This window comes from Chaetodon trifascialis, chromosome 4, assembly GCF_039877785.1.
Source record: "Chaetodon trifascialis isolate fChaTrf1 chromosome 4, fChaTrf1.hap1, whole genome shotgun sequence".
Classification (NCBI taxonomy): domain Eukaryota; kingdom Metazoa; phylum Chordata; class Actinopteri; order Chaetodontiformes; family Chaetodontidae; genus Chaetodon; species Chaetodon trifascialis.
In genome coordinates, this window is record NC_092059.1 from 18,755,283 (window position 1) to 18,778,212 (window position 22,930).

A 22,930-nucleotide genomic window follows, 5' to 3' on the forward strand; every position below is an offset into this window, starting at 1 on the left:
CAACAGGCACCAAAGCAACACTAGCCCCTAAAGCCATGTGGGCCAATCAGAAGCCAGAGCCTCTACCAGTCGGCTACCTGCAACTGCAGGTTTGACCCTACTAGAGCAAAGGGCTTCACCGAACTGAACAAATGAGATTAAGGCACTCACTCTGTTGTGACAAGGCAAAAACCCTGTTTTTCCTGTCTACACGTCAACGCTGCAGAGGTTCTGACTAACCTCACCCTGGCTGGAGATTTCCAAAAGCTCAGTTTTTAATAACCTACTGCTCGTGTGTGTGTGGACTAAGCATCAGTGGTAATGAGTAACAGGCCAGGTGGACGTCTTCTAAAAGCAAAACTTCACATCTCTTCCTTCGAATAATGTTTAAAGTTTATTTCCTTAATAGACAATAAAGCTGAACTAGAGATTATTTGACTTCTGATGCTGAGACACCAAGACGTGCAACGTCAGATTCAGGGACATACTGGCATATTTAGACATATTCATGCTTAGGGGCTCACTGGTCTTTAAAAATGTCAGGGAGAAGGCTTTGCTGTCCTTTTTCCATGCATCACTTTTTAAACCTTCTACATTTCGTTCTTCTCGTCATTAATTTGTTTAATGAAGCACTTGAACCAAATGTCTTTACACTGCTTTCAATCTGCAGCTTATATTTGTACAGACAGAAAGAAAAGACTTTCACAGATCTCATTTGTTTTGTGTTCATTTGTACTAAACTGATATTTGCTGTCAGTGTGCCCTGCTGAATTTTTCAAGAACAGTCAGAGAATTTTGAGCATTAAAAGTCCAAGATTTGAAGGCCGGTGTTTTCACAATCCTTGTATTTTCTTCCCTGTTAAAAACTGCTTCCCAAATGACGAACCATTTACCAGAGCGATGAAACTGGGAGTGCCCGCCTTGACAAAAAACCTGTGAACAAGAGAGAAAAGACAGAGACAAGAGTGTGAAGGAAGCTCGTGTAACTTGACAAACAGATATATTCTCTAACAGATAACACTGTCCGAGATATACTACATTCCTCAACTGCACTGAACAATCTATGGGCAGGAACGTACTACTCAGAGCTTATGACGCCGCCTACACCATGAGCACCTGCCAAAGAGGAGATATGTGTCATCAAATTACTGCGCTGACGGTACAGCATGACAGACAGGCGTCGCTAAACTAGTTTCTACTGTCCAGTAATTACTTTTTTTTTTAAGGAAGAAAATCTGTTGAAGTCTGACACATTTAAGTCTCTCCGGCCACACTGTCCTGTGAAAATAATTCCTGAGTTAGATGTGAAAATGTTGAATATTGTGTCTCCCCTCGCTGCTCCTCTGATGTCCACCCTCTGTTTTGCTCCTGTCCCGAGTCGGTGAATTAAGAGTTTATTTCAACCAAACCAGAGTTTGTGATGATTGCTGGAACAATGGAAAGATCAACCAGGGTGGTTTTGCTGAGTTATATTTTGATTCTGTCATGTTTGAATCAAGTGTGTTTTATGATGATAAAATGACTGTTTTATGGATGGAGTCTGGTGGCTTTGGCCAGAACGATATAGCAGCTGTTTCTGGTTATGCACAAAAATACGTATCTGAATGGTTTGATATTTTAGAGGGAACATTCAAACGTCATTTCTGGCCAATTTTGACAGCGCTAATAACCACTGACATTTCTTGAAACTGAACATGAAGGCTGCTTTACTTTACACACTATATCAAAAACTCATTTTAGGCCGAATAAGACAAAAAGGAGATGTAGGTTAAAACATTAATTATAACCCTGATTCCAGAAAAGCTAGGATGCTGTGCACAAAATGTAAATAAAAACAGAATGCTGTCATTGTCAACAAACTGTTTACATATTATATAGCATATATTTACAAAATATCAATGAGGTTGATGAGGTCAAACATTAGATATGTTGTTTCTGTACTTTTATATTCAGTTAAGTAAATGTCAAAAAGGTTTGCAAATGATCACATTCTGTTTTATGTATATTCTGCAGAGCATCCCAACTTTTGTGAAAGCAGGGTTGCACAAAAAAATGATGGACACCTGCCAGCAAATCAAAACGAAGAATTTTTAAGGGCCATAGTATAAATCAAATCAATCCAAATGAGATCTCACTCAATGAAAAGCAGACTTTATCTCAACAGATGTACCTTTTATGCTGCAACACTTTTAAAAGTGACGTCTCTGGGTTCACTTGGTAGAGTGTCTCCTTCTGTTCATCTTCAAAGTACAGCTGGAAAGTGAGGAAAAGTCAAACGAGGTTCATCCAGATTACAAATTGATCAGTGTCATTTCAACAACACTGTTTTTGATCATAAAATATAATCATTGTTAGACAGTTGCACTCTTGATTACTCGTACTTATCAGAAAAAAATAATTGAATTTCAGTCAAAAGTCAAATTATCACACTGTTTCACAACAGTAAGGATGCAGAACAGAACAGAAAGAATTACACAGTATGTTCACTTCTCCACGATGGGGGGGGGGGGGGGGATAATGTTAGAGGCAAAACATGGGCACAAACCTGCAAATTTTGCGGGTGGTATTTTCTGTCGGTGTCCCAAGGTGGAAGTTCTTCTCCAAACATGACGGCCAGGTGATCTATGAAACTGAAACAACACGAATAAAAACAAAAATTAAAAGCAGAGAAATACATCAAATCAAGACGCATGCACGAGGAGACAAAAAGACCAGTTTACCAGTTGTTCTCACAGAAAGCAGAGATGAAGTCACTCTGCTGGTGCTCAGGATAGAGGAAGAGAACAGGCCAGTGCAGGGAGCCCTGCTCGTCCAGAGAGACCTGAGCCCCTGTCACCTCCTGAGAGCTGAGGCCGTCCAGACTCAGCTGTGATATCGCTGCTGAGGAGCCTTCATCCTCATCCTCACTGTCTGAACCACGCCGACGGGGCTGCACAGACTGGAGGAGCTTGATGCCTCGAGCCTGCATAACGCACACAAAAATACATCTGATAATCACTACAAAACAACACATAGGTAGATCTTACATCGCGGTTATATTAGGGATGTGTGCAATGAGTCGACTCGTCGATTAAACGTTGCGACCCTTGCTAGTCGGCACCAGAAACGCTGGTTAGTTAAACTTACTATCATTTTAGATTAACATACCCTCTGTGGTACGTAAGCATTTACTACAGTTTTAAATAAGGTGCTTACCTTTATAGCAGCCAGAAGAGCTTCTTTCTCACTGTGCATCTTTTTTTCTTTGGCCTTGGCCTTCCTGGCATCTCTCTCTGCTGCTCTCTGAGACACAAAAACAAAAACAGGACTTTACGCTTCGCCGAAACGAAGACCTCCACCCTAAAATCAACCGAACCTTTCAGTGATTGCACCTTGTGCTTATCTGCCACCGCTCTCAGCTCCTGCAGCTTCTTGTCAGTGGGATGGGCCTTGAGTCCCTCGTCGCACCACCGGATGGCCTCTGCGAACATGCGCAGCTCTACACAACACTGAACACCTGCAGAAGCACACAGACCAGCACATGATTGATTTTGTCCTTATTCTAAGCACTGTTTTGCTTTCTTGTCTACAACTGTGATATTTGAAGATTTCTAACCAGGTTTAATGTCATAGTTCAGAAAAAAAGGTTTATATGACAGACCTCTGACCACGGCTTTAAGGTGGTCTGGGTTGATCTTCTTTGCAGCTGTTGCATCGTTCAGTGCAGAGCGCATGTTACCTGTGTGATATAAACCAGACCTGATATAAACTCTTTGTAAGCAACCTTACAGCAATTCATACTCAAGATGCTAGAGATTCACTTGTGTGTCACGAAGCTGTGAATGAGTGATCCTGGCACGTGAAAGAGAAATCCTTACCCAGGTGGAAGTGCGCTGCGGCTCGGTTGGTGAGGAGGACAGTGTCCAGTTCCTGGTCGCCACACTTCTTCTTCAAACCTGCTGTGTAAGACAGGATGGCCTTTTGGTAGTTCTTCTCTTTGAAAAACGCATTTCCCTCGTCCTTCAGGCTCTTTGCCTGCTCTGGGATGAATAGAGCAAATGAACTGAATCATTGAGTTTGTCAAACTTTAAAAGCTGTTTCCAGTTTCCACGGACAACAGGCGTCTCAGTCTGAGGGACTGGCGGTCCATCTACCTTCTGGGGGTCGATCTTCATCATGGATGATGGCCTGTAGACAAGCTAGTTCTGGGTATACTTTGGGGTCAATCTCTTCAGGGGCTGTTTTCATGAACATGGGGACTTTGTTGAACTCCTGAATGAGACAGACACAGAGGGATCACTGCGGGCTGACAGATAACTGACCTGACAAGTTAACTGATAGCTTGCTAACGCTAGCTTACAATAACACCACTGAAGTTTACAAGGCTTACTTTCATAGAAATGACTTTCTGGCTACAGTTGACAACTTTTAGTGTCTTACCTCTTCCCAGTTGTTTTCAGTGAAGCCATTTTTATATCTCTGGGTCTTGAATTTGTCCATGAACTCGTCCATGCCATCGTCGCTCTCATACTGCGCCTCGGAGGACGCCATTTTGGATCAATATTGATATGTTTTAAAGGACTTTTGTGTCGTTTAAAAAATTTATACAAAGTATGACAGATTATTGTACAATCGCCACGCACTTTAGAACATGTCCAGCTCCTTGTTTACACATGTGTACGGCCGGTACGACGTAAGAAAAGTCCGTGCGGAAACACGGCACCGGTATGTTTGTTCCACCACGGCCTCGCCATCAGACGATGACTGCTTTTCATTATCAAACCGGCGGATATGGAAAATAACTGTAAACATTTAGCGCTGTAGCTTCCTGAAGTCACTTTGACTTTAATACTTCTTTATCGTTCAACAAATGCATTTGCGAAGGAAAGATTGTCATTTTTACCTAACCTCATTTGAATAATCATTTTGACAAAACATATGATTACATTAGATATGATGAATCGTTGCAAACCAATCTGCTAACTGAATATAATTTGGTTAAAATACTGAACTCCTGCTTTTAAGTATCAATAATGACATTAAATACAGTATATCTCTTAAACGTCGCAATTCTGTATAATGAGCCATTTTGCTTTTGATGGTTGTGCTCTGAATGCAGGACTTTATTTTGAGATATTGGCACCTTTGTTTGAGATCTCAAAACTTTTTCCCACTTTGTAAATGGTAAAGTGATGAGGGGGTGGTACAAAATGCCTAAGTGCATTTTAAGGTAAATGTATTTTATTTTGGTATGCTACTTTACACTTTCACTATATTTAAGAGGAAATTATTGTACATTTACTCATTTGTTCAAAAGGTAAGGAAAGAGATTTTATTCATAAATCTGTTAAAACAATATGATGCATTGTCACTACTTAAGGAGCAAGTTTCATATAAAGTAGCTTTTTTTGTTAACCAGCAACAATAAAATAGTGCTTTCATGAGAGTAAATAAATCTCAGGCGATACTTTCAAATGTGGATCACCTGCATACTGAGCTACTTCAGTATTTTCACTTGCAATGCACTGTTTGCATTATAGATTGTCATAATGTTACCTCTGCTTAAATGAAGAACCTGAATACTTCTTCCACCAGTGGAAATGGTTGTCTTATTTTTGTTTCTCCATGAATTTCATGTCATGGTTGCATTTACAATATTAGCCAAATGCAAGCATTGTGCTGTGCTGTGATAGCACCTGTATGCTACAAATGCAAATACAGATTAGAGCACAACAGCAAATGGTCATTAATTCTGTTCTCCTCTGTGGGCTCATGTTTTTTTTTTAAAAAAAAAGGCAGAAAAACAATCAAACTGTGACGTCGAATTTAATATCCTGCAGTCCATTATCAAGCTTTTGTTGTGACAGTAAACTTCTGTCAATCAGCAATGTCAACCTGTATATAAATCATGTGTTTCATAATGTTGTAAAACAAAAAGGAACTTACTGTCCTCTTGATGGCATAAGACACAAACATACATACAAGTCTTTAATCTTCTTTCCCACCACCTCAGAGACATTTTACTTGCAACTAAGAATACACACAAACATAAAACACTGATTTCCACATTTAGAGTTGCTATTCATACAGTTTCCACTCTTCCCAGAAGATCGAACAGTCCGTCTTTACTGAGAAACATCGTCTCACCTGTCTGCTGACAGATCACCTCAAACCTGGGGGTTTCCTCTACAGCTCCCTGTCCTACTACAATAACATATGGGTAGCCCAGTCTGTTGGCATCCTTCAGCCTCTTTCCAATGGTCATCTGTGTCCGGTCATCAAAAACAACTTCACCTCTCAAGGCAGGCAGAGCGTTTCCCACAGTTTGCACCAGTTCTTCAGCTAAGACCACCGCCTTGTCCTCCTTACTGCCTTTCTTTGGAGGTAAAACACACACCTGGTAAGGGGCAAGAAGGCCTGGCCAGCGGATCCCCTCTTCTGTTGACATTACCTCAATGGCTGCAGCGAGAATACGGGTTACCCCAAGACCGTAGCAGCCCATCTCTGCAACACTAGACTTGTTCTGGGCATTGCTGAAGGTGGCCTTGAACACATGAGAGTACTTTGTACCCAGGTAAAAGGTGTGGCCGACCTCTATGCCCTTTGACTGAACCAGTGTGCCAGTTTTGCACTGTGGGCAGTCAGTTCTGTCTGCTGACATTGTCTCTTCATTAGCAGAGAAGGAGCAGTTCCCACAGAGCAGAAGCCTGTCCTCACCGATGTCTGCTGGCAGCTGGAACTCGTGAGACAGTTTACCGCCGATGTTGCCAGTGTCTGCCTGCACCTGAACGCAATGCAGACCCAGCCGGGCGAAGAGCCTGGTGTATGCCTGGCACACCGATTCATAGGTCTCGTAAGCTGCTTCTTCACTCACATCAAATGAGTACATGTCCTTCATGTAGAACTCCCTCCCTCGAAGCAGACCAAACTTCGGCTTTGGTTCGTCTCGGAATTTACGGGTGATCTGTTTTTTTCAAAAAGAAATCGGAATGTGAAAACTGCACAACAACAGATATCAAACAAGTATCACTCATAGCAACTAGAGAGGTTACCTGATAAAGAAGCAGAGGTAACTGTTTGTAGGAGAGGGTCGTCTGGTGAGCGACCAGAGTCGTCACTGCCTCCTCGTGTGTGGGGGACAAGCAGTAGTCGCTTCCGTGGCGGTCTTTCAGGCGGAACAGCTCCTTTCCCATCAAATCCCAGCGATCACTGGTTTTCCAGAGTTCAGCTGAGCACAAACTGGGCATGTCCAGCTTCTGCCCACCGATCTCCTGCATCTCTTGGTCAATTACTCTGATCTGTTGATTTAAGACAGCGGTTGTTACATGTCAAATGATAACATTTACACTCAACCCTGCATCCTGCTTCGTTACATTTATGATCAAATGCAGCAGTTCCCAATCTTGGAGCTGGGACCAACCCCCAGTGGGTCGAAAAATAAACCTCAAATAATTACAAGCATGTGGAGGAAGGAAATACATATTTCTGCAACACAAAATGATGCCACTTTTTCATACTTTGCTGTAATCCTCTCTCTCTCTTTTTTTAACGAATCACTACATTATTTTACTGCCTCAGGCCTCCAAAAATTTGGAATAAATGAAAAAGAATGAAAAAGGCGAGGGGTACTCAGTTGGTTGCAATCTGCAACTTCACCACTAGATGCCACTAAATTCTCCACACCGGGCACACATTTTGCAGATATGCAGCCTGTGACAAGGGGCCAAAATTAGACATGGCTTTGTTTTAAGGGGTTACAAACCAAATTTTTGCTCTATTGTGCAGTCGTGGATGACTGTCAGACATATTGACAAAAAGGAAATTAGCATATGTATGAGATTTATTTTCTAGTCTTTTAATTTGGCTCATCATTAGCCTCCAGAAGTGATTATTGTTCTCCTTAATCAATGAACAGTGATAGTGATCCAAAAAAAGTCATTAAGTATTAACTGTCAAAGACAGCAAAATCCAGCCATGAACTACAGTTGAACAAAGGAACCAATTAAAGCAAAATAGGTGAATTCTAAAAACTATACATCAAAAACAAAAATAACCTGTCCGGCAAAAAAACAAAAAAACAAAACAAAAACAGACAATAATCACTACATCAACGTACACTTGTAAGATTCACATGTCTTTGAATCAGTGTTTACGTAGCCGGATCAGAGAATCATGTCAGAAACATCTTTAGAGACAAATCTTTATCAAAATATTTGTTTGTGGACATGACACAACCAGCTTCACCATGCTTACTTGAGGTGTTAAAGAAAAAAAAAAAAGTCTCACCAGCTTCTCCATGGAGCGGACGGTAGCAGGAAGGTAGTAGTAACAACCCGGGTTGGATGGATGGATGAGCCCAGCCAGCTGCATGAGCCTTTGGCTCTTACACGTCAGCTCTCCTTGCAGACGGGTGTCCTGCCCCACATCACGGAGGCTTGAAGGCTGGTAGAGGCGGGACACCAGGAGTGTGGGCTTGGTATGTCTGGAGTTGGTGGAGGCAGGAGAAGTGACATGCTCAGCACACGATGAATGGCTCCTCCTGGGAAGCACCGAGGTTCTGTGGAGGCGCTGGAAGACTCTTGGCCAAATCTGATTCACTATGGGTCCCATGGTGGACCCAGGCCTATGAGACATGATAAATCAGTTAGAGATGAAACATTAGCAATATTGTTGATTATCAATTGATTGTTTGAGAAAATACCAATCTCTAATTTCAGCTTCTGATAAAAAAGTCTGGTGGTATGCTGTCATTTTCTCTGTTTTCTGATATTTTCTAAAATAAGCAATTAATCTGGAAAATAATTGACAGATTAGTCGATAATGTTACAGTCCTCAAGTACATTTACTCAAGTAGTGTGTACTTACCTACAAATCAGAGGTAAAACTACTTCACTTGACTTTTTCCGTCTTTTTCTACTTTATACTATGTTAACACTCTTATTGGACATGCACAATGAGTCCTTTTACTTTTCTACTTCTTTGATTATTATATTTCAGTGCATTTTGCTGATAGGCCTAATGCATATTGGGGATCTATTAAACCTTTAGTTAAAATGGATTTTTATATTATACAACTACTTTAAAGTAAGCAACCCAAAGAATTAGAGGTCGTACTCCATCAAAGACATAAATATATAGGAACTAAGTGCTAAGCTAAATGATACTAGCTGCATGTAAGTAGTAAACAGGTGAAGTCAAGGTCGTCACAACTCAAACAAGTATGCATTTAAGTTAGTCCTTGGAATAAACCATATTTGTATGACAGTAATGCAGTGGTTAAAAATGTAGCTGCCAGTGGCTGAAGCCCACAGCAGTGGCAGTTCAGAGCTGCATGTTACCAAATCTTGCCCTGATGACCAGTGTAGCGGTTTAGCTTGCTACGGTTAGCTTCTAGTTAGAACACAACGCCGATATGTTCGCACAACGACTGAAAAAGACTCACCGTGGGGTCGATAGCTACAGTCTGGCTGTCCCGAGTAGATTACTTGAGTAAATAAGCAAAGAATAACATGTCCGTAAAGTTTACAACATGCTAAACATTGAAGGTCCCTCCACCATGCTGTCTTCCTCAACAACTCGCCTTTAGGCTGGTCAATCCAATGTTAGATCGCCACCTGCAGGTCTGGAGGAGTACAGACGCAGAGGTGAGGCGAGGGAGTCTTACTTTTACACTAATAAACAGCAGTTTGTTTATTATTAACCCATAAGAACCCAGACCCATTTCTTCTTCAAGGAAAATTGTGGGGGATTGAATTGAATCAGCTAAATTAACTGAGCAGATCATAATAATTTTTCTTATTGTGACATATATGTCACATTAGGTTTCCCATGACAATTTTAAGGTTAAAGGCCCGATGTGACATATATGTCACAACGATATTTATCTGATTTGTTTTATATCAATTTGTTCAAGAAACGTGTTCACAAAAGGTTAAATGTAATAAAAGACATGTTAGGTAAGCATTACAATTCTCAAATGGCTTGAATCTTACCTTTAGCAACAAAAAACAAGCTTTTTAAATTTAGCTAGTTCGGTCACATGTGTTAACCTGGCACACAGACATCTTGGAAATGTTGTTATGGGAACACAAAATCACATGACCTGTCACATGACCAATCAGGATGTTGTATGTATGTGTCACTTAGGGACTTCATGAGTTAAAGCCAAGGATAAAGCTGTATGAGGAACTTTCCAGGACATTTAATGGACTTGTGACACCTGTGTCACCGTGGGTTCTTTTGGATTATATTATTACCATTTTTGTTTTATCTATTATTATTAGTGTGTTGTTTGCTTGCTTTTGCATTTTTTATCAAAACCTCAGTAACAGTATACAACATGACAGTTACTTCTTTGTTCAGCAGATTGAGCTAGGAGTGTACAGGCAATGTTTTCTTGGTCACGCAAGCTTTCAAAGTATTAAATATTAAGTTATGTTTTGTTATTTCCTAAACATGGACATCATATCTGAGCTTTTATCACTCGTAAGGTTGTAGACTGGTTGAGAAAGAGTGCACAGATGTATGCTGTCCAGCTAATTCAATATCTCCCCGGGAAGGTGGGTGACTGTGCAGGTTAGTTTGAATTGGTGACATGGTGGGCCAGCATGCATGTGTGTTCAGAAAAACGCTCATATCATCCTTAATAGGGACACTGGCCTCATTGTTTATGTTGTTTTGGGGAACAAAAGTCTGAATATTTCCCCTGTTAACCCTTTGTATTGAAACACTGTACATGCGTCATATATCATCATTATCATCATCATCATCAAAAACTGATGATGAGCGATGATTGTGTTTTGAATTAAAACAGCATATTTAAAAGTTGACCATGAAAATGGTATAGTCCATAAGTTAGATTTTAGGCCTAGCTTTTTTTCTTATGGTCACACAAAAATTTGGATTTAGACTTTATTGAGCTGAAAACAGGAAACACTTAAAGGCAAACGTCTTTTTCTTGTGTTAATGTGTGTGTTTTAAACATGTGTGCATCATTTGCTTAAAATCTGAATGAATGCACCGCTGACAAACTGTGTGTCACAATAAAAATTCATAATACTGTCAAAAATGACAGGAGTGCATGTACCAAGAAGAAAACGCAGATATGTATACCAACCAATGATGATGAAGGTTGAAGATGAAGGTTCAATGGCCTGCAAACACATTTAATGAGTCACTTGTTGATGGCATTACTTCACTTCCTCACAGGGTCATACTACATATTTACACATCAGTTACACAAGATTTTCTACAAAGTGTTGAGAACAATATAAATGCTTTACATGTGAATCTGTGTGCAATATGTATGTAACTTATGTATTTGAAATGATCGATTGGGTGACTTTGACTCTGACCTAATAAATAACTTTATTTCTTCTTCTTTGTCTTCTTTATTTCTTCTTTGTCACTTCAGGATGTCACTGTGCCGGACTGGTGTCTGTGAAGGCTCCATCCAATAGAGTCCAACTCACTTGCTATTTTATTTGTGAAACCTGTACATTCACACATGGAAAATGAAACATTGAGTCCTCTTCAACTGATGAAGATGATTTTAAGCACACTGTGTAAAATTTTAGGGACCAAAGGGATTTGCTTACGATTACGCTGTTCTCAAAAGCCAAAGGTGCCCTTAGCAAGCTCACTCGCTGCTTTACTTCAGCAAGTGAGTCCCTGATAAGCATTTCTCTCTTTCAGCTCAGTCTTGTGTAAACCTTGCTTCCCCCCGGCATAAAGATGCCAGCAGCAAACATGAAGAGGACAATGATGGGCAAATGATCCCTATCAGCTCCAGACATTTCTGTGGGAGAGTGCAATAAGGTAAAACTGAGGGTTTAATAAACAGCTGGACATGAACAGAAAAAGGTTCCTTCTGACAGAAGTATATATTTAAGGTAAGATTGTGGAGCAGGTATAAAGCTGGAGGACACATTATGTTTGTTCCTTCTGTAAAACACTTTGTAAGAAAAGAAAAGACATTTGCTACAACACAACACAAATGACAATGTCCACCAATCAGTATAGAGTAAAATATTTGATGCACAGCTCAAATACGGTTGATGATTTTTTATTGAACTTCCTATAGTATCGCAGGTAATCTTTGTTGACATTATACTGTACTGCAGTCTGTGTTAATGCACTTTTGCCGGCTTTATAGCATTTTTATGTCAGCAATTTGGGACCATTATTCCCTCAGTCAGTCAATGACACACAGGCACCTGATGGCCATCTCACATGGTAAACAACAGCTGGGCTCAGAGTGTCTGTCCAGCTCTTCTCTTTCAAGTGGACACTGTGGAGGACAACCTTCAGTCCGCAGGTTACACACTGATTGAACACACACACACACACACACACACACACACACACACACACACACACACACACACTGATGTATTCCCCAGCCAATTAGGTTTGAGTCTCTTTCATCCATTTATCTAGTCGCTGTTCTAAGATTTAGTTTTCAGAGAAATGGGCGACTGAGTGTCTCCTTGAGATATGAACAATCCCATTAGGACAGATCTTATCTGGAAACATCACATTTGCCTGTTTGGCTTTATACTGAATATAGAGTTGCCATTTTTCCCATTCTAAAAACTAGTAAAGGTTTCTGGGAAATGCAGTGTACAAATACACATCTGGGATTTTAAATGCAGTGTGTCAGACATTAGCAATGGCGCAAGTTTGGTTCAGAAGTGGAGGTGACGCATGTAAGTCGTCCAAGTTTTTCAAACAAAAATATAAAAGGGAATGGTGCTTCATTTGAATAAATCCAGCAAATAATACATTGTGGTGAAATTGATAATCATGCTTCATAATACTGATAGTATTTACATACAGCACCACGCTTTACTGTTGCTGACTTATGTTCAACTCTAGCAGAACTATAAACTGTATATAAAAGGTTTTTTTTTGTCATGATGTGTGAGGTACACCAAAAATAAGGTATGGCAACCTTTCTGTAGCCTGAGAGGTCAAACACAGGGCAACAAAGCCCCCTGCTCATGATGCTCATTGGCCCTAAGTGAAGATGTGTGTATCAAGATTTTGATGAGCTCTTCTCTCGTCTGGATTGTGGCAGCTGTCAGACATAGCAACAGCATAAAACAATACATTTAAAAGAGGCAAAATGATCAGATAAAGTCAACATTAGCCTTTCTTTAGAGAGCCACCAAAGGTTTAATGATCCTGTTGAAATGATCAGTTCATTACATCCGGATGTGATTGTAGAACGTCTCATTCTTAGAACCTTGAAATTCATTAAAGCTCTCTTCTAAAGATGTTTTAATCTGTTATCTGTTATCTGTTATGTTATCTGTACAGCATCTACAAACCTCTCTGTCCTGCTGTTTACAGACATGTCTGAAACAAACCCACTGACTCGCTCACAGACTCACTTCTGTTGTCATGGCGTGACTTTTAGCTTACAAACGTCTAGGGCTTGTGAGAAATGGTGTTTGTTAAAGGCCTGGAAGAGGACCTGGAAGTTCTACTTTCACTTCACCTCTTAAGGTTTTCAGCATTTAAGATTTCCCTTAATTGGAACAAAGAGAAAAGCAGCCCTAGAAGGTTCACAGGGTGTCAACGTACCTTTGGCCAGATTGTTGGTTACATTTCCGTATCTTGAGGTGGATGGAATAAATCCTTCACATGTGATGTTAATGTCATCCTGACCTACAATCACTGAGCCTCAAAAGTTCTCGTTTCAGCATCAGTTGAATTGACAAATTCAGTAATGACATTACAATCTGACACTGAATGGAAAACATGCTGGACCTTTGTAATTTGATAAAAGCTAACAGCTTCCCATCACGATGGAACCGCAGCTGCTTCCCTGTTTAGTCGTGCTGGATTTCACTGAAAGCCACTGATTTGGCCCAACAGCAGACAAAGTCACGTCATAGACATTATGCTGAGGGACAAACAGCAGCACTTGGTTTCAGGCTCTCAGTTCGAATGGCAGATGACATAATGTCACTCACCCTGGTAACTTTACACATTTAAGGTAATTTAAGGTCATCGTAATCTAGGCCATCCTCCTCACCTCTCCAGGCCTTGAGTCAGTAATCAGGGCACTCAGTCAAACTGAGTTCATTATGACAAAAGGAGTCGAACCTCTGATTGCAGCCATCAATGCAAACAGCTCGTCAGTGAGGAAGATGGTGAACAGAAATGCTGTTATATATTTATTTAAATAATTATGGTTGGATTTTATTAACACATACAGCAGAGAACAGAATAGAGACACATTAACCCAGAAGTGTCTCTCAGCTTTTCTGTTCTGTTCTTTACAGTAACCTGGAATTGTTTTTCTAATGTGTCTGTAGGAAACAATAATGGTTCATAAAACATAAAAAACAAAAAACTTGGGTCTTGCTCAGGAATCATGGAGATGATGCTGCTGACGTGAACTCAGCAGCTGCATTTCATCCATCACAGATGAATCCTGTGTGAGTCAGTGATACAGAGAAAATTTGTCAAACTTCTACTTCCAAGATCGAGAATGAATTTTCATGCATAATCTTTTATTTATCTTGAATTATTACGGTTACAGTACAGGCAGTGTTAGACTCCCAACCTGAAACAAGCTGCTAACAAAGACAACATCAACTCTCTGAATAACTGGAGTAGCAGGTTGTTTAGGGTCTGGAATTAGGTTAATAATTTGGTAAGAGTCTGCGGTTGTTTAAAGAGCTAAAGTGGCCCAACTGATGCAGAATCTCAAGAAAACTGTCTCGTCATTATTCATGACTGTGGTACCACTTTAGATGTTGTTATTTCCCAATAAAAAAGGAAAAACAACAACTCCCCCCCCCCCCCCCCCCCCCATCCAGTTTTAAAGTATAGTAGTAATCTTTTTTCTACCCTATTTTTATATTTAAAACATCTTTTTTCTGCTACCACAAGGCCATCCATACTCCATGTCCAACAAAACACAATATCATTTTAGTGACATCCTAAGTGGGACCTCCACCGTTAAAAATCGAAGTGAAATGTTCCGCTGAGCATCACATCGCGCCATAATGACCTGCATGATGGTCTGTCAACATTGACTCTTTTCCTCTCATATGAGCCAAACTGCTGTAAAGCCAAAGTCAACCAGGTCATCAAAGTGTTTTAAACGGATGAAACATCTGTTTGACTGTAGAGGGAATCACTTAACATCACTTATTAGCCATGCGGTGTCGTGAAGGTCAGCGCAATCACAGCCTTTAAATCACATAATCACAGAGATGCTGAGGAGGATGCCCTCATCTAATGTGATTGTCAGCTGAGGGTTGTAAAAGGCTGATCGGCATCACTCTCTCTTTTACGGCTAAAAATGGTGACGGTGGAGATGACCGGAAACATAAAATGACTTAATTGTCATGACGGAGAGAGGACTGTGTGTGGGTGTGTTTGATTGAGATGGACTAAGAAGCCAGTTAGAGGGAGGAGGTGGAGAGATTCAGCGCTGATGAACTAAAAGGTGGATGGTATATAACACAGGGAGATGCAAGCATTGGATCAATGACCTGTCCACTGTGGGGCAGCCTCCAAAAGACTTGACTCAAGGGAGAAGACTCACCGACAGGCATCAGAAACCAACAGAAAACAGCTGCAGTCCCCTCAGAACAAAGCAGACCAACAGAGAAACAGACCTCCGTCAGGTATCCAGCATGCGGGCTCTGGTGGTTTTGCCTCTGCTGTTGTGTGCAGTGGTGCACGTGGAGCAGGCGAGGGCGGAGGTGAAGGCAGTGAAGCTGTGCGGTCGAGAGTTCCTGAGGGCCGTGGTTTACACCTGCGGAGGCTCCCGCTGGAGGAGATTCCTCAGTGAGGCAGACGTGGATGGTGATGGTGAGACAGTTTCTCTTTTAATAGATAGGTTTTTATTATTTTGATAAAATAATATGAAGGGATGTTTTGATTCAAGTTTGTTCTTGCTGTAATGTTTCCTGCTGTTCATGCTGGCCATTAAGAGATTGCTTTTTAAAATGATGGGGACAAAAATCCCCATTTTGTCCCTCATCACTTACATGTTTTTGAAAGGTTTTACTGTCCAGTATGAAGAGACGAATGATTACAGCTAGAGAAACCTCCTATTTTGTGGTGGATGTCCTGTACACCACAGAGCTACTAAGATAGTTTCTAGTATTTATTACTGTTTATTTTCTACTTTTTTCTTTGGTATCTCTTGCTGCAAAAATTAGCCCTTTTTTTAACCCTTTAAGAAACTTTGGACCATTAAAATCAACTTATTCCACACTGCATTAGTGTGTCACTGTGTCCGTATAAGCTTTTTTCAGCACTCCTGATAAAGCGTATTGTGAAATATTTCCCCAGGATTCAGCCTGACATATTGGTAATTTCATAAAAGCTTAGATCATTTGAAATGCATTTGAAAATAAAGTTCTGTACGTTTGAATGTTTGACCACACAGTTTGCAGTGACAGAACCACTCCCTTTACACTGCTTGTGAAGGGTTTAATGACCATATGACCAAGTTGATAATGATGAGGAAACTAAAATATTGTGGGATGTCCCACAAATATTTCGCAAAAATTCTGTTGAGGTGAATCCTGCAGTTTGCATCCAGCTTTTGTGGAAATTTTACTTTTCCTGTAGCCTTTTCTGCTAAAATGTTCTGCTAACAGCCCCATTGGAGCTGATCCTACTATCATATCTGACTGAAACTGTTTTCTCTCGCCCCATTTATGTGTTTTGATGTTACTATCACTGACTCGGGCATCAAAACGTGTACCCACTGAACTGCTGAGTACTTTTGTCAAAGTGCAAGGTGACATTTTTTCCAAGTAAGATATCGTCCCTCAGACTGAAACATGAAACAGTCATCAAACATGTTTACGGCATCCTGCCGCAAAATTGCTGTGACATTGCTACGTGCTACACGTGTTGAATATTATTCTTAATTCTTTTGCTTAATTCTGTTATTCATTCAGTGGCTGGTGTGCAGAGAGTGTGAGGCAGACAGGTGGCCTCGCAGACAGCGTGTCTGCTGGTTGGGGGAGCCTACATATCATGATTAAATGCTGTAGCAGCCGGTTCCCCAGGCAGCGTCTCTCTCTTACTGTCCGTCACTCACAAACAAACCCAGTTAGCCTATCAGTGGTGCTGATTAGAAAGAGTAAAGTGACACTGTAGAAGACAAATGACACAAAGGTAATCTGTACAGTCATTTAGAGTTTCCTCATTTAATGGGAAAATAGACTTCAATTACACAAGGCTTTGCTCATCCATTACCCTGTCCGAAACAACTGTGAAAAATTGGAAACCTGTGTGTGAGAGCCTGCTTATCAGACTATATTAGGCAAGTGCTGAAAGGTTGTTTTTTTTATGTTCACGAGTGTTTCCTCAGTATTTGCTGGTTTGTTGTTCCAGCTTTTCCTACAGGGGAGCAGGGCAGCTTGGAGAGCTTGAGCAGCAGCAACCCAGGCTCCCAGTTGACCAGACGGGATATTAATAACATACTGACCACCGTGTGCTGCCAGGTGGGCTGCAGGAAGAGCGACCTCACCTTCCTCTGCTGAGGCCAACCCCACGCCTCCTCTTTCTCATCCTCCAAGTGACCAAAATGACTCTGTTCTCTCTCAGTTTGCCTTCATAGAAACCAAATCTGAATCAAAATGATGTTTTAAAAACAACATGATCTCTCTATTGTATGTACAATAATGCTCATACTCAACTGTTATTTTTCTAATTGCTTTTGATATTTCTGTGACTTTTTACTTTGTATTTGTAATCTGAGCTGTGAACATGTCTCTGAACCCGAGCTGGAAGTTATGTACAACCACAGAAATATATTTAATTAGAATATGAATGACCCCATGAGAATTAGAAACAAAACTAAGATGAGGTAATGCACTCAGGGCTGATATTCAAAGGTGCAGGACCATATGAGTTCACACTCAGCTTCTGTGTAAAGAGAGGTCAGGTGTTTCAGCCCGGCTCGTGTCCTGTATGAAGCCATGTCTCCTCAGGGATGCGGGTTTGTAAAATTTCCATCTCAGCTTTGATGTATTTATAGGAAACTTGAGCTGTGTTCTATCATTTCGCTATTTTTTGTCAAATAAATGTTCTTGCACAGGTCTGTGAGATGTGACATCTTTTTAAGGTCATCATAACATCGATGCGTGATGAAAAAGACAAACAGATAGCACCCTCTGGACTAGATACTGACAACATTACAAATTCACATCCAGCCCTGGACCTTTGTTGGATGTCATTCACCCTCTGTTTCTCCTCTTTCTCCCTTCATTTCTGGCATCTCTCAACTGTTGACTATGCAATGAAGGCAAAAAAATGCCCTCAAAGCAATAAAAGGGAGACTGGGAGTCTCAGGCCACACTGGCAGCTCTGAGAGGATGTAAGCCTTTCTGTTACCTCTCACACATTCTGGCTGCAGTTTGGTTCACACATAAGATGAAAGCATATTTAACAAATATGAAAAAAATGTAAAAAAGTGGGGGGACCACCAGAATTGTTTTGATACATCGTCTGGAAACCATACATGTCTGTACAAGAGTCTGATGAGCTGGTGGGACTAGATGAAAATTGAGGGGCTCACCACTAGGATTCACTAGGATTCATCCTCTGGGGATCATGAACGTCTGTAGAAAATGTCATGGCGACACATGAGAAGGTTGTTGGAACATTTCACTCTGAACCAAAGCTGTGGCCGACAGACTTAGATTAATGCTGCTGGTGTGCAAAACAAAGTCTAAGAAATGTACACGAGACAGACTAAATCCCGCAGAATTCCATTTAAAAAGAAAACTGCACACACAGGCATCCAGTTATAACTTTTATTGGTTTTGGAAAGAAGCAAACTAAGTTTCTCAGTTCATCTTAGCATTGTTATGTACTGTACAAACAGCTTGCACATGTGTTTGAGGTTAACGGTACAGAACCAAAAAGCATTCTGGCGTATAGCACACATAAACACACTCCCTGCTCTCTTCTCAACATTAATACAGGTAACTGACACTCAGCACAACACGTCATTTCAGTACTATCTATTCTCATAGATGCCCCACCTTTTACTGCATGCTCTGCATGCAATAATGAATTACTGCAGGACAAATCCACCACAGAGATGAGTGTCGGGAAAATCCAAGTTTTGTTCCGCTTTTAATGAGATGCAAAGAATAACCTGGCAACTGACAGCAAGTTTTGTACGGCAACATGACTTTCAAGCTGAAAGAGCTGTAGTGTAGTGGTTATTTAAAACAGATGTAAGATGGGGGATGTGTATGGTGGGCCTCTGTAGATAATGCTGTAGTGACTGTTGCACTGGTAGCTTCAAGGTTCAGTCAGAGGGTTACAGCTTCCTGTCAGCCATGTTGATCAATCCAGTCGACTAGATGAAGGACTGACATGACTGAGAGAAAATGTTACCAAACTAATTTGCAAGCTAAATGGCACCAATCATCATCACCTTATATTAATAAATAAAATGCAACCGCAGACTAATCCACAATGCTCGATTTGACTGAGCCAGCACAGGAATCACGGTATATCTGGTCAAAAACAAGATTTATGTTTCAATCCTACAGCTCACACGCCATCTTTTAATGAGCCAAAATAACCACAAAACCATGTGTGAACCAAGGTACTCTTTCATTGAATGGGAGTATTGACATGTGAGTATTGGGAGTATTGACATGTTTGTAAATTCAGCCTAGGTTGCCTCTACAACAGCTCTGAAAGGACCATGATTGGTTACATTTAGCATGATGCCGACATAAAGTACAGTAGAGATCTTCAGCTACACGTCACACACACTTTTTGTTCTTCATGTTGAGTGTCTGAGCATTCAGGAAGTTCAACATCATCAGCACAGTGTTTTTTTTTTGTTTGTTTTTTTTACACATTAAACAATATAATATTTTTTCACTTTTATCCGTTTTAAAAATATTCAGCTTATTCTCCTTAACAGGGGACTGACTGTCCGGGGTACACACACATAAAATACAAAAAGAGAAATAAGCATTTTGGTCAACTTAACCTTGCTTCACAACCTCATTCAGCTCATGTCATCTCACAGAGACCATTACGATTATGCAAAATAAAGCCATGGATTCAAGCGGTGGCTGGATGAACGGGGCGTGCTCATGATAAACTCAGGAAGTTCAGGTTCCACTGAGGTGAACAGAAACAGGTAAGAGAACAGGTGAGACACGCGGTTGAAGTTGAGGAATGACTGAATTGGTAAGTGGGAACTGAGAATGCAGGATTAATACAAGAGTGTTTTCTTTCTTTTGCTTTTTTTTTTTTAATGAGATTTGACTTAAAAAAAAACAAGCTGGTCTTAGTAAACACGTCCTGTTCCAGTAGTGGTACCACCGTCACCACACATCATCACTGCTGTTGAGGAAAACTGATTACTTTTGTTGTCTTGACCTTATTAAAAGGAAGAGTTACACAATTTGGGAAATAAGGTGGCTCAGCTTTCTTGCCAAGAATCAGATAAGAAGATCGATGCCATCGTCATGTCTGTCTGCTAACTGTTGGCTGGAGTCACGAGACAGTTAGCGTAGCTTAGCATAAAGGCTGGACACAGGGGGAACTGTTAGCTTGGCTCTGTCCAAATGTAAACCAGACTGAGAGCCTGCAGTCAGGCTGGCAGCTCCATGAGGCTGTATTTTGAGCTGAATGCTAACTTCCTCACAGTGGAAATACCATCAGTTTTGCAGGTGGTGACAAGCCAAAATATTGGACAAATACATTTTGACAACTTCATCGTCAGCGTGAGGGGACCATTAATGTCCGTTTTTGGCATTTCATCCAATTAGTGTTGAGACATTTCACTCAACTACAAATGTTAACCTGCTGGTGGTGCTAGAGGAAACAATCACCAGTCAGTAGGATGTTTCCTCTGGGGACCATGAATTCCTCTATAAGATTTCATCTCAATCCATCCACTAGCTGCTAAGATATCTTAGTCTGGACTGAAGTGGTGGATCAATGACCTACACTGCTGCTACCATGATTAACAATCTGTCTACAGCACCTCTACATCTCAAAAACAAACAGTTCAAATCTTATAAATGCCGTGTCAAAAGCTTTTCTTTTTGCACAAATTGAACAAACAGGGTATAATGTGTTAATGAGTAAAGTGCTGATTTCTTCCCCTCAGACAGAGGCAGGCTGGCTGTGTCCAGTCTAATGCTGAGCTAACCATCTCCAGGCTCCAGCCTCAAGTGGTGCTGCTCATCTCAATTAACTCTTGACTAAAGGAAACTAACCAGCCCATTTCCCAAAAGGTCAACCTAACTCCTCAGAGTGTGAACCTTGCCCATGGTATAACGAACTCTACATTAACACTGCTTTCACAAAGCATAACACAGCATCCAGGAAGATATTTCTCTTTTTCTTTAAATTAACCCCCCACCCATATATAGCTCAAATCTTCTGTTGCACTTGAGTTAAAAAATTATATCTGAAATAAATTCAAAAATTATACCTTATACTGTACACAGGTTACCCAACTACACAGATAACAAAAACATGAGTGAGAGAATTCAAATGTTTATACCTTTAAGGTTTCTGAGTTGTGTGATACCATTCAAATTCTATTCATATACAGAATCACGTTTTATACAACAAGTCGTCATCATCAATAAATAAAAATAGAATGCTGTCATGTACTCTGGAGTCTATCACTGCTGTCCTGGGAACAACAGAAAGGCTATCTGACAATACGAGGAAAACACCAAACGCCCTTTAAGATATATATTATTGATTTAAAATGACACTTTGTACACTTCTTTTGTTCTGACGGGAAAACATATTGTCTTATTTTGCAACCAGTACATTGACCGATCATTGCAGCTGCCTAACTGGCAAAAACCTCTTCATGTCTGCGCATTCCAGAGAAAAAAAATAACAGTTTGATTGACTGATCAGTGCATTTATGTCAAAAAGGATGTGATCCAAAGTCATGTGACCCTGTATTACCAGTAGGTGATGTGTGAAACTCAAGTTTCTGTTTGTAGTTACTTCATCCTGCATTTCATCTGATCTCAAACGAGCACAGATGAAAAACATCTTTCACTGGACTGTTTGTGACAGCACACATGTCAAAATGCATCACTTAATGCATTTACTTGCTGGCAAACGGCCACTGTCAGTGCAAGACAGTGCCGACCGCTGTCTCAGGTTTCGAGTTCTGACACAGAGATGATTATTTTTATATCTGCTAATGATGCATAACTATGAATCGTCCTGGGACCTGCTTCAACTTTAACTGGTCTTATTTTGGACGTGTTGAGATGAGTGTTGGACCACAAAGATTTTATTCAAAGGTATTTTTTCACAGCCAAATCTGTCTGGACTCGAAACAACAAACAGCATGTCATCCAGAGTTCAAATCTGGCTGAAAACACTTCCTGTCTATGTCTTCGGTCAGGCAGCTGCAGTGAAACTTTTAAAAAACACCAGCACACACACTGACCAGAGGAGGATGGAGACAGAGGCACAGACTTCAGAGGGAGGAAGAACCCTGGTGTCTAACTGCAGCAATACAGATGTTATGAAATGAATACAAATACAATAATTACATGACCTAAAACAGCTCCACGATGCTATATGCAAGTTATACAATACTGCTGGGTAGGCTGCGGACCTGTCGTGTGGGTTCAGAAAAGGTTAATGGAGAGTCTGTCTGGTGTTGGTTTGTCCTCTGTCCTCGGTGTCAACCTCAGTCCACTGTGATTGTTTTGTTCAACGGCTCTGCTCTCAGTAGCATGGGTTAGTTGTCGGCCAGGTACTTTCCTGAAACGCATCGATGAAATGTTATTTGTGCATCTACTGATAACTTCTGAGACACCACAGTAAGTGCAAGCTGCATCATTACATCATGGATGGTAACGGAGGTAATTATAACAAACCTAACAGAACTACTTTTAGTAAGGATGAGGTAAGAAAAGTTGTTATTTGGCTGTAGTCAGAATTAGACTGTGACTAAAATGTTAGT

The 22,930-nt window shown here is 40.7% G+C and overlaps 4 protein-coding genes across 6 annotated transcripts in view; 1 reads left to right on the plus strand and 3 right to left on the minus strand.

Moving 5' to 3' along the window:
* Positions 1 to 626: 626 nt before the first annotated feature.
* On the minus strand, positions 627 to 4,666 carry ttc4 (tetratricopeptide repeat domain 4). Its single transcript, XM_070961665.1, has 10 exons — positions 4,399 to 4,666; positions 4,113 to 4,230; positions 3,837 to 3,998; positions 3,620 to 3,697; positions 3,351 to 3,475; positions 3,175 to 3,261; positions 2,700 to 2,941; positions 2,525 to 2,609; positions 2,150 to 2,232; positions 627 to 912 (listed from the first exon to the last, which is right to left on the minus strand). Exons 1-10 carry the CDS (start codon positions 4,507 to 4,509, stop codon positions 813 to 815), a joined length of 1,191 nt encoding a protein of 396 aa, XP_070817766.1. The 5' UTR covers positions 4,510 to 4,666; the 3' UTR covers positions 627 to 812.
* A 1,101-nt stretch (positions 4,667 to 5,767) lies between these two features.
* pars2 (prolyl-tRNA synthetase 2, mitochondrial) lies at positions 5,768 to 9,544 on the minus strand. Its single transcript, XM_070961074.1, has 4 exons — positions 9,401 to 9,544; positions 8,245 to 8,581; positions 7,011 to 7,256; positions 5,768 to 6,922 (listed from the first exon to the last, which is right to left on the minus strand). Exons 2-4 carry the CDS (start codon positions 8,566 to 8,568, stop codon positions 6,041 to 6,043), a joined length of 1,452 nt encoding a protein of 483 aa, XP_070817175.1. The 5' UTR covers positions 8,569 to 8,581; positions 9,401 to 9,544; the 3' UTR covers positions 5,768 to 6,040.
* A 6,070-nt stretch (positions 9,545 to 15,614) lies between these two features.
* insl5a (insulin-like 5a) lies at positions 15,615 to 17,483 on the plus strand. Its single transcript, XM_070961636.1, has 2 exons — positions 15,615 to 15,792; positions 17,335 to 17,483. The coding sequence occupies exons 1-2, from the start codon at positions 15,615 to 15,617 to the stop codon at positions 17,481 to 17,483; spliced, it is 327 nt and encodes a 108-aa protein (XP_070817737.1).
* Positions 17,484 to 18,744: 1,261 nt separating this feature from the next.
* sgip1a (SH3GL interacting endocytic adaptor 1a) overlaps positions 18,745 to 22,930 on the minus strand; it is a 73,672-nt gene continuing 69,486 nt past the window's right edge. For all 3 annotated transcript variants that reach the window (XM_070961546.1, XM_070961544.1, XM_070961543.1), the window contains one exon: positions 18,745 to 22,728. In XM_070961546.1, the coding sequence (XP_070817647.1) occupies positions 22,706 to 22,728 (23 nt within the window). In that variant the 3' untranslated portion in view covers positions 18,745 to 22,705. The remainder of the gene's footprint in view (positions 22,729 to 22,930) is intronic.